The sequence below is a fragment of the Chrysochloris asiatica genome, unplaced genomic scaffold (assembly GCF_000296735.1).
Source record: "Chrysochloris asiatica unplaced genomic scaffold, ChrAsi1.0 scaffold00072, whole genome shotgun sequence".
Taxonomy (NCBI): domain Eukaryota; kingdom Metazoa; phylum Chordata; class Mammalia; order Afrosoricida; family Chrysochloridae; genus Chrysochloris; species Chrysochloris asiatica.
In genome coordinates, this window is record NW_006408590.1 from 8,477,821 (window position 1) to 8,490,229 (window position 12,409).

A 12,409-nucleotide genomic window follows, 5' to 3' on the forward strand; every position below is an offset into this window, starting at 1 on the left:
AAAATAGGAGCCCACAGACTGGGAAAATTTTTTTTTTTTTGCAACAGCATATCAGACAAGGAACTAATCTCTACAATATATAGGAAACTACAACACTTCTATAAGAAAGACAAATAAATGGGCACAGCACATGAACAGATACATCACCAAGTAAGACATCTAGGCAGCCAACAAACATATGAAGAAATGTTCATGATCACGAGCCATTAAAGAGATGAAAATCAGAACAACAATGAGCTATCATCTCCCACCAGCAGCAACAGTGAAGTTGAAAACAGCAGAGGACAACAAATGCTGGTGAAGAGACACTGAGACCCTCCTACATTGCTGTTGGGACTGGAAAACAGTTCAACTACTTTGGGAAAATGGTATGGCGATTTCTCAGAAAGTTGGAAATAGAAACACATTATGATCCAGCAATCCCTCTACTTGGTATATATTCACAAGAAATGTGAGCCAGAATGTGAGTAAATATATGCACACCAATGTTCATCGTAACACTATTCACAATAGCAAAAACCTGGAGACTACCCAAGTGCCCATTGATGGAAGAATGGATAAACAAATTTTGTAAACAATTGGAAACTATACTACCTTGAAGAATAACGATGACGTTGCAAAATACCTCATAACATGGATGAACCTTGAAAACATAATGCTGAGTGAAATTAGTCAGGCACAAAAGGACAAATATTACATAAAACCAATATTATAAAAACTTAAGAAAAGATTTCCATACAAAAAGAATAAAACTTCGATGGTTGTCAGGAATGGGAGGGAGGGGACAGTAACTTACAGGTTAAGGGATAGATGCATAATGGATCAGATGATGGGGAAGGCAATATAAAGGGGGAGATAATGCACAAGAAGAGGGAGGGCAATGTACAAGAAGAGGAAGGAACAGATGAATGGGAACGATAGGGGAAGACATATGGAAGTATATATGGGCTAAATGGGATAGAGATAGATTGTGATGTATGCACAGCACAGTGCTTTATGATCTAGGGATCGAGACACAGTCTGAATGCGTAAAGGAAGAGAAATAATGTTAAGGTGTTTGACTGGTCTATGGATACTGGTTTCCCCTGCCTACTATTGGAATATAGACATTTAAGTGGTATAGAAAGGAATATTGGGAAATACGATTACAGAAAGCTTATAAGCCCACCTTCAGTTCATAATTGACTGGATTATCTAAAAGGGTACTAGAATGTAGGCTTCTTGTTAGTCTTTATGGAATATTGAACCTTAGGTGAAATCCTGAGCTCCACTCTGAAACTTCAGAGGTGGGACATTTCCACCTGAAGAGACATGCAGACCAACCTAGAATGTCTAGAGGAACAGCAGATGAAGGTACTTCCTGAAAGAAAGATCAGTAAGGGGGGTAGAATAGTGGTGGGGAGGGGTGGGAAGCAGACTGTTTGGCTGTGACAATATCAAGCAAGCTGTTTGCCTTGGAGACATTAAGGCAAGAAAAGCCAGCCCAACAGGGTAAACCTCTTTCAAAACCAGAAAGATATTTAGTTGTGCTTTATTGACTATGCAAAGAGATTCAACTTTGTAAATCATAACAAACTATTCATAACATTGAGAATAATAGGAATTCTAGAACGTTTCATTGTGCTCATAAGGAACCTGTACACTGACAAAGAGGCAGTTGTTAGAACAGAACAAGGGAATACTGAATGGTTTAAAATCAGGAAAAGTGTGCATCAGGGTTGTATCCCTTCACCATATTTATTCAATTTGTATGCTGAAGCAAATAATCTAATAAATTGGATTAAAGGAAGAAGAATGTAGCATCAGGACTGGAGGAAGACTTATTAACAGCCTGCAATATGCAGGTGATACAGCCTTGTTGCTAGAAGCAAAGAACTTTAAATATTTACTGATAAAAATCAAAGATCACAACCTTCAGTAAGGATTGCACCTCAGTGTAAAAAAGAAAATTATCAACTTTGAACCTAAAAATAACATCATGATAAATGGAGAAAAGTTTGAAGTTGTCAAAGACTTCATTTTGTTTTGAATTCACAATTAACACTCATGGAAGCACAGTCAAGAAATCAAACTTATTGCATTAGGCAAATTTGCTGCAAAAGATCTCTTAAAGGTGTTAAAAAGCAAAGAGATCAGTTTGAGTAGTAAGGTAGGCCTGACTCAAGCCATGGTATTTTCAATCACTTCATATGCATATGAAAGTTGGACAATGAATAAGGAAAGCTGATGCATTTCAATTATGGTGGTGAAGAATAATGAAAATACCATAGACTGCCAGAAATCTCTCTTGGAGGAAGTACAGCCAGAGTATTACTAAGAAGCGAGGATGGTGAGACTTCATCACTTATACTTTGGACATGTGGTCAGGTGGGGCCAGTCCCTGGAGAACGATATCATGCTTGGTAAAGTGGAGAATCAACAAAAAAGAGGAAGACCCCCAATGAATTGGAGTGACACAGTGGCAGCAACAATGGGGTCAAATATAACAACCATTGTGAAGGTGGTGCAGGACCAGGCAGTGTTTTGTTTTGTTGTGCAGAGGGCTGCTCAATGAAACCGACTCAATGGCACCGAACTTAAGAGTTAATATAATACACTGACAGCAGGTATATCTTTAGAAATCCATGATTTTGGTACTGTAGAAACATTCAGGATTTCTTACCTCAGTAGGTATCTCAGTTAACAACAGTTAACAGTTTTAAAGTAATGGTTACGAATTGGGCTGCTAATCTCAAGGTCAGCAGTTTGAAACTACCAGCGGTTCCACGGGAGAAAGATGAGGCTTTCTGCTTCCACAAGATTTACAGCCAGCCTCATAAACCCTGTACAGGGTCGCTATGGGTCAGAATTGACTCGACAGCACTTAACAACAACAAAAATGCTTCCTAAGAAGGTGGCTATCATAAAGTCACACTGAAATGGATAACATGAAGGTGAAAGGACATGCCCTAGCTGATCATGATGACAGAAAGCCTTCATTCAGTTCCTTCCAGGGTCAAATCTTTGGAGAGATTCATAAAGGCTATTTTGGAATGCCAAAATTTGGCTCCAAAGTCTGAAAAATAATATGTAAGGAAAAAATATGGCTATAAATTACTAAGTAATCATTTGCCTTTCAGGATGGACACTTGGTGGCACCAGAGGGCCTCAATGAAACTAAAAATTTCACACAAAACTGCCCATCAGAGAAAGCAATTAAACACAATACTCAATTAGCATAGGAGGGGAATTTTTTACTATGATTGCTGAGGATATCTCCAGTGTGCCTCGGATTTATGACCAGGACAATACAATCCTGGTAAAACTGTTATTCTCAGAAACCCAAGCCTCAGGATCACTTTGAACTTCAAATAGACTTCCTAATATTTTCCCTGCTTTGGGATCTGAATGTGTTCTCAGCATTCTTCTCAGGATAGACTGAAACTTTGTCTTGCCAGAGAGCTACAGCTCTGAAAGTAGAAAAAAATGTTTACTTGATTTTGTGTCATCAACCTAAGGAATTCCAGTAACAGCTTTCATTTTACTGGGACTATTAACAGAGAATTTTGCAAAATCTCAATTACTTATTGCCCTAATCATTTTCAATATTGAGAGCAAGTAGAGAGGACCAATGGTATATTAAATTTGACACACTTGAACTTCCATAGCCAAGATTATGAACTCCACACTTTCCTACAGTCATCAGTTTTCACTATATAAAAGTGTTAGAGGTTTCCCTACTAACTTAGCTATCTATATCTCTTCTGATTCTAAACATTTTCTTACTCCACACAAACCTGGCAAAGTACTCCCAGGGTCTGATACAATAAGCTTCTTAGTTTCATTGAAAACTAGTATAAGTTGTTTTTCCTTTATATGACCTAAAACGCAGAGATTGCATCTTCTAAAAATGATCCCAGAAAGAAAATAAAATGCCCTGGAAACCATGTTGGAAATAATCCTACCAGGTACTTTTGAGTACTACCACAGTAGTTAAACTCCAAGAAATCAATCTTTGGATTCACGTCTCCTAGCTGAACAGGCAGATAGTTTTCACTCTGTCATACCTAGACTGCCATCCCATCAGGAAATTATCTCAAGAAAATTTTAACTTAACTTTATACACACTTGTAGCATTTGGGATTCAAGAACACAGAGAATAAAAATTCTTCCTGGCCTTTTGATAGTGTTAACACTGAAGATAACTCTGAAAACTACAATGAACCAGTTCACATCTGAGAAATATTCTGTGTGTTACAGGGGAATGAGGATATTTTTTAAGACGCAAAGCATCAGAGCTAACTTTTCCATGTCTGTTGATGTGTATGTACATAACCAAGTAGCTTAAGGCAGATTTTTTTAAGGTAGATCATTGATTGGGATAAAGCAAATTTTGTGATAATAGTTTAGGATAACAACATGAAAATCTTGAAGCAGGTTTTAAGAGTAAACTGTTGTTTTCTTTGGATAATGTAATTAATTCCCTAATATGTTTAGGCAATTGAACATTTTACTTTTCAATAAGGGTTAGAAGATGTTTCTAAATAAATGCTAAAAATGATGATCTAAAGAGGAAAAAAGTACTGACCTTTTGCCACTTAAGGTCTTGTATCTCCACAATAACTTTACCAATTTGCTCTTCATATTGAGTTTCTGCTTCCTAGTTAAAAATTAAAGAAAAATTATATGAAAATTCAGACTTTGAGACTTACAGTTTCAGTTCTTTCTCACTGTTGGCTGCTGTCAAGTCAATTCAGACTCCTGGTGACCCCGTGTGTGCAGAGTTAACTGCTCCATAGGGTTTCCAAGACTGTGACCTTTCAAAAGCAAATTGCTAGACTTGTCTTCTAGGGCACTTGTGGGTGGGTTCAAACCATCAACCTGGATAGCAGTCAAGTGTTTAATTGGTACACTGCCCAGGGACTTCACCAGCTCTTTCTAGAGAAGTTTAAAGAGCATCCCTCTACCATTACAAGGAAAAACAAAAAGGTAGACAAAATTAGAATGACACATTAATAACTTTCTTTGAACCCATTTGAGAAATGAGGTCACAGATCAAACAACTTTAAATCTGAATTGAAACAGGTATCTTCGGGGAGAAACAACACCCAAGTATTTGCTTGCTTACCTGATGAATACGCCACTGAGTGCCATGTGTCAGCAAGATTCATCTAGAAATCCTTAATAAACTGCTAAATGCATAGTGTGGGATAGAGTAAAAATAAGAAGCCCCTGGAGGCTTCAGGCATAGTGAGGTTTGTACCCTCCCTCCACTAGGCTTTTCTTCTAGGAAACCAGCCACATGCCTACAAGGAAGATCAGGAAGAATCCTGAGACTTTTACCCCATTATTACTGGCTAAGGATGGGAAAAGCAACTGCAGACTATCTTCCTTTTTCTCCTCCAGAATAAAAGTTTTAATCTTCAGGGGGAAAGGCAACAAAAATCATAGCTGAGGACACTAGTGCTGCAGCTGGGAAAAGGTATCAACAGCTACTATTAGACCTCTACCCAGACCAGGCTTACTGGTCAAATAGAGACTCTTGGAACCATGAGACTATGGCTCTTAGTCACCCTTCAGGTCTGGAACTGAACTCACACCCATGGCTCAATTTTCAGTCAAGCAACAAAATTATAGAATAGTCAACCATCTGAGATGAAAAGGGCAGCATTTACCTAAGGGTTAAGAAAGAAAAAGGAAAGGAAATAAGAAACACAGGGAGGAAGTGAGGTAAGTGATGTTACATTGAGGGAATTGTAATCCTTGAGTTGAACAAAGTGTCCAATTTATTGAATGCAAAACTCATGATTTCCTCTGTAAACTTTCATTCAATTCACAATAACAAGGTTTTAAAATTTTTTTACCCTATTATTACTCAATGAAGTTGAAGTGTACACAGCTTGACAAAGGTAAACTACATCCCTAAAAAGTACACATCTGCATGAATCTACTACCACCAAGAAAGAAGAGCCAGGGATGGAGTATGTCCTTTGGATCTGAGGTCCCTGCACTGTGAAGTTCTTAGATACAGGAAAAGATTGTGCTAAGACACATACAGATCTCCAGGGAATGCTGGATTTGCAGATGCTGAAAGAAGACAAGGACATTTTCCCAGAGCAAATGCCTCCCAAACTTCTAGTCTCCCAAACTGTGAGAGAATAAATTCCTGTTTGCTAAGGCCATCCACTTGTGGTACTCCTGTTGCAGCAGTGCAGTGCTTGATAACTAAGAAAGAATTTGGTGTCAGGAGAGTGGAGAGCTGCTCTAGCAGATACCCAGAGTGTGGAAGTGGTTTTGGAGCTGGATGATGAGCAGAGACTGAAGGAGTACTAAGCTGCCTAGCAATGTAAGCCTAGATTGCCTGGAAGAGACTGTTGGAATTGTAGATGTCAAGGACGATTCTGATAGGACAATGGAAGGAAGTGAGAAGAACTGTAACACTGAAGATAGCACAGATGAAAAGAAGCAGCACCAGAGAAACTGCAGCAGCAGAACAAGGAGACCAACACAAGACAGCACAGAAGTCAACCCACTGAGCAAGAGAGTTGAGTGTGTTCATGAGGAAGTATCCTGGCACAGTGGGTGTTTCTGGGCACTTGTCAGTGAAGTGAGAAAGCTGATCACCTTCTGGCCAAGACTTACCAGTGGAAAGTGCAGTGCCTCTGAGCTAAAGAACTTTGCAACATTTGCTCAAGCAGAGCAATAGACCAGAATGACCTCTTCTAGAGATCAAGGAACCCAGGAAGCAAGCAGAGCTACCTCAGTCTCAAAAGGTAGGACCATGACCTCTGAGTTCTCAAAGAGTAAGTAGAACCATGACTTTTAGGGTTTTAAGGGTGGGGTCACATTTCTTAATGTTTCAAGGAGTCGGCTTCTTCACCAACTCAGTTCTAGAGTATGGGGCTGCCGATAAGATGGGGTCTCTTCTCAAAGCTGAGGAGGAAAAGCTGCTATGACTGAGGAGACAGAAGAACGGGGCTTTCTAATGCTGAGGGTGTGGGGTCATCACTCACATGGACTACCAGAATGGGGCTGTCCGAAGCCAAGGGAACAAAGTTGGCATTCCAGTGGGCCTGGAAGGCCTCTACCAAAAATCCTCTAACCATAACACCCAGAATCTGGAGGTTGTCTAAATAGTCTCAGGGAACAGAGCATTATTTTCAAGACTTGAGAACTAGTACAAATTGTTCTGCTGGGTTTTCAACTTGCTTAGTGCCAGTTATCCCCTCCATCCCTCTAACTGCTCTCATTTGTAATGGAAATGTCTACCTTATAGTCTGTGCTACCATTGAACTTTGCAAGCAGATTAACTTGTGTTACAGACTCACAGGTTGGAATTTGGACTTGGAAGACTTTGGGGATGATATGATGGGGTAAAAATGTTTTACAAATGACAAATACATGAATTGAACTGTGTCCCCACCCACCCCCGCCCCTACCCCCACCCCCAAAAAATGTGTCAGCTTGGCTGGCACATGAGGTGGTCTGATATGATAAACCAATAAGAGAATTAAGGGTGGAATGTGTTGTTATTGTTGGTAAGTGCTGTTGAGTCAGTTCTGACATAGCGACCCTATATAGGGTTTCTGAGGAGCAGCTGGTGGATTTGAATTGCTGACCTTGTGGTTTGCATGCTAGTGCTGATCCTACAGTGCTACCTATACCAGGAATCAAAGGGTGGAATACAATGCTCTTAATCCTACTACAATCCTGATGTAGGAGTGTAGTATGAAACTCCTTTTACCTTACAAGATATAAGAGGAGAGTGACATGAGCAGAGAGAAGCGACCTACTACCACTGAGAAAGAAGAACCAAGAGTGGAATGCATCCTTTAGATCTGGGGTCCCTGCTCTGTGAAGGACCTAGATCCAGGAAAAGATTGATGACAAGACACTTATAGATCGCCAAGGAATTCTGGGCCTAAAGATGCTGAAAGGAGACAAGGACCTTTTTCTAGAGCAGGTGTCCTGGATTCAGGCTTCTAACCTCTCCAACTGTGAGAGAATAACTTTGTTTGTTAAAGACAAAAAATAAAAAAAGGACCTGTTGGTAATTACTATGTTCTATATAATTTTGAAACAACAGCAAACACAACCAAAAATGCATGTAAAGACTCCTGTTGTGGCATTGCTGGTTAATGTGCTGGACTACAACGTTGGTTTTAACTGCTAGGTCAGAAGTTCAGGCTCACCACCTCTCCTTGGAAACCCTATATAGAGTATCTATGAGACTCAACAGCACTTAACAACAACAACAAATATAGGCCAGTGTTTTCTTTTTCACCATGCATATTCAATCTGTATGCTAAGCAAATAATCCAATAAAATAGATTATATGAAGAGGAACTTGGCATCAGGATTAGAGGAAGACTCATAACCAACCTGCAATATGCAGATGATACAGCATTGCTTGCTGAAAGTGAAGAGGCCTTAAAATACTTACTCATGAAGATCAAGACCACAGCCTTCAGTATAGGTTGCACCTCAATGTAAAGAAAACAAAAGTCCTCACCACGGAACCAATAAATAACATCATGACAAATGGAGAAAAGATTGAAGTTGTCAAAGACTTGATTTTATTGCAATCTACTATCAACACTCATGGAAGCAACAGACAAGAAATATAACGATGTATTGCATTGAGCAAATCTGCTGTACAAGACCTCTTTAACGTGTTCAAGAGCAAAGATGTCAGTCTGAGGACTAAAGTGCACCTGAAGCAAGCCAATGCATTTTCAATAGCCTCATATTCATGTGAAAGTTGGACAATGAATAAGGAAGACTATAGAAGAATGGATGCATTTGAGTTACGGTGTTAGAGAAGAAGATTAGAATTACCACTGACTGCAAGAAGAACAAACAAATCTGCATTGGAAGAAGGACAGCCAGAATGCTCCTTAGAAGTCAGGATGGTGAGACTTCATTTCTCATACTTCAGACATATTATCAGCAGGGACCAGTCCCTGGAGGATGACATCATGCTTTGTAAAGTGGAAGGTCAGCAAAAAGAGGAAGACCATCAATGAGATGGACTGGCACAGTGGCAGCAGCAATGGGTTCAAGCGTAACAATGATTGTGAGAATGGCGCAGGACCTTGCAGTGTTTTGTTCTGTTGTACATAGAGTCACTATGAGTCATACTGACTGAACAGCACCTAACAACAACACGGACAAATACATATCTGTCTGTGTTGTTGTTATTAAGTGCTGTCAAGTCAGTTCCAACTCATATCGACACTGTATCGGGTTTCCAAGGAGCAGCTGGTGTGTTTTAATTGTCAGCCTTGAGGTTAGCAGTCCAGTGCTTATCCTACAGTGCCACTCCAAGATTCCATATGCATATATATGTGAGTGTAAATATAGATATATACATATATGTATGTATATTTAACCAAAAACCTCATGGGACTGAATTTCTAGGTTTGAAAGATTAAGACCATAGTCTCATGGGAAATCTTGTTCAATTGTTGTTGTTGATAGGTGCCATCGAGTCGGAACCGACTCATAGCGACCATATGCACAGCAGAACAAAACAGTATCCGATCCTGGGCCAACTTCACTACTGTTGCCACACTTGAGTCCATCGATGTCGCCAACTGGCCAATCCATCTCGCTGGGTGTCTTCCTCTTTTTCTCTGACCCTCCATCTTACCAAACATGATATCCTTCTCTAGCGACTGTTCCCTCCTGACAATATGTCCAAAGTATGAGAGAAGAAGTTTGGCCATCTTGGCCTCCAAGGAGCACTCTGGCTGCACTCTTCCAAAACAGACCTATTAGTTCTTTTGGCAGCCCATGGCACTTTTAGTATTCTCCTCCAACACCATAATTCAAAGGCATCAATTCTTCTACGGTCTTCCTTACTCACTGTCCAGCTTGGTCAATTGGCATAATATAAATCAGAATGTTATGGTCTAAATCCAGTTTGGTGAGTAGTATCTAGGGTCTTAAAAGCTTACAAGTGGTCATCTAAGATACAATTATTAGTCTCTACTCATCTGGAGCAAAAGAGAAAAAAGGAAACCAAAGACTCAAAGAAGAAATTAGTCTACAGGACAAGTAGTCCACACAAACCATAGCTTCATCTACCTTGAGATCAGAAGAACTAGATGGTGTCAAGCTATCACTAGCAACTATTATAATCAGGGCTCAATAAATGGTCCCTGATAGAATGGGATAAAAATGTGGAACACAACTTCAAATTCCTAAAAAAAAAAAAAACACCCAGACTTACTGAACTGGTTGAGACTGAAGGACTCCTGAGACTATTACCCTGAGATACTCTTCAAACCTTGAGCTCTGTGCTCACCTTATAGCTAAATAACACAATAATAATAATAATAATGAATATTATCTGTAAGAATCATGCTCCTTTAAAAAATAACCTACTATTTTATAACAAAAATAAGAATGTAAGGTGGCAGGGACACTAGATTAATGGAAAATAAACAACCAGAATGGAAATGATTAGAATGTTCACACATTGTGAAGAATGAAAACCAATGTCGCTGTACTTGTGTAGAAATTGTTAAATGAGAACTGAAATTGCTATGTAGACTTATACTGAAAACACAATAAGATGTTATAAAAAATCAAAAATAAAACTCGACTCAGAAAACCTTTCTTTCATATCAACCATACAGAGCAAAACTCTTAATCTATAAAAGGAAAACTAATAAAAACTATATAGCTTCTGAACACTGTGGAAAGTCACTGTAGCTACAAAGAAACAACTAGTTCTACCATTGGGGGCAGAATGCATACTAAATCTACCACTAATCTGAAAAAGGGTCAGAAACACTTGTAAAATCCTCACACCCTAGATCCAGGTACACCTAACACTGAGGCTTAATAAGAACAGAGAATACTTCTCTTCCCCCATCACCTACCAGCACTATACTAACAAGCATAAAGTAAAATTAGCAGGTGAATAGAGCTAGGAGGATTATAAAAGATAAACTCTGAAGTAACCCATTGGGAGGTCCAAAGACAAACAAGAAACAGTCATTTACAAACTAGATGACCAGGGCCTCCTAAAAATTAGACACTTCAGTGCATCAAAAGATTTCATCAAAAAAGTAAAAAGAAACCCCACAGATGGGGGGAAAAAAATGGCAGTGACATAGGAGACAACGAACTAATCTCTAAAATGTATAGAAAATTTCAATACCTCAACAACAAAAAAAGACAAGTAGCTACTTTAAAAATAAGCAGATGACATGAAAAGACACTTTACCAAAGATGACATTCAGGCAGCCAACATATGAAGAAATGTTTGTGATCATTGACCATTGCTGTTATTGTCAGGTGCTGTCAAGTTGGTTCTGACTCTTAGTGACCCTATGCACAACGTAATGAAACACTGGCCAGTCCAGCATCATCCACACAATTGTTATGTTTGTTGCTGCCACTGTGTCAATCCTGCTCATTGGGGATCTGTCCAGAGAATGAGAGAAGTCTCATCATCCTTGCTTCTAAGGAGCATTCTGGTTATACTTATTCCAAACAGCTTTGTTGGTTCTTCTGGAAGTCCATGATACTTACAATATTCTTTTCCAAAACCATAATTCTTATATAGTCTTCCTTATTCATTATCCAATTTTCATATGCATATGGGGCAACTGAAATTACCATGACTTGAGTCAGGTGTACCTTAGTCCTCAAAGTGACATTGTTGCTTTAAAGACATCTGTGCTTTAAACATGTTAAATAGGTCTTTTGCAGCAGATTTGCCTAATGCAATAATTCATTTGATTTCTTGACTGCTTCTTCCATGAATGTTAATTGTGGATTCAACCAAAATGAAGTCTTTGATACCTTCAATCTTTTCTCCATTTATCATGATATTATTTATTGGTCCAGTGGTGAGGACTTCTTTTTTCTTTATACTAAGTACAATCCATACTGAAGGCTACAGTCTTTCATTAGTAAGTATTTTAAGTCTGCTTCACTTCCACCAAGCAAGGTTCTATCATCTGCATATTGCAAATTGTTAATGAGTCTTCCTCCAGTCCTCATGCCACATTCTTCTGCATATAATTCAGTTTCTTGGATCACTGGTCTGCAAACAAATTAAATAAGCATGGTGAAAGAACACAATGCTGGCACACATCTTTCCTGACTTTAAGGCATTCAATATTTCCTAATTTTATTCTAGCAACTGCTTCTTGGTCTATGTATAGGTTACTCATAAGCACAATTTATTGTTCTGGAATATAATCTCTTTGCAACAAAATGTTATCCAGTTTGTTATGATTCACGTAGTCAAATGCCTTTGTATAGTCATTAAAACACAAGTAAACATCTTTCTGTTATTGTCTGCTTTCAACCAAGATCCATCTGACATCAGCAATTCTATCCCTAGTTCTATATCCTCTTCTGAATACAGCTTGAATTTTTGGCAGCTCTCTATCGATGTACTGTTGCAACC

General features: G+C 38.9%; 1 protein-coding gene across 1 annotated transcript in view; it reads right to left on the reverse strand.

The window, feature by feature from the left end:
• The window catches only part of CCDC73 (coiled-coil domain containing 73), a 173,584-nt gene that overhangs the window by 138,576 nt on the left and 22,599 nt on the right, over positions 1-12,409 (reverse strand). Inside the window, 1 exon segment of the mRNA XM_006864869.1 lies at positions 4,568-4,639. Within this exon segment, the coding sequence (XP_006864931.1) occupies positions 4,568-4,639 (72 nt within the window).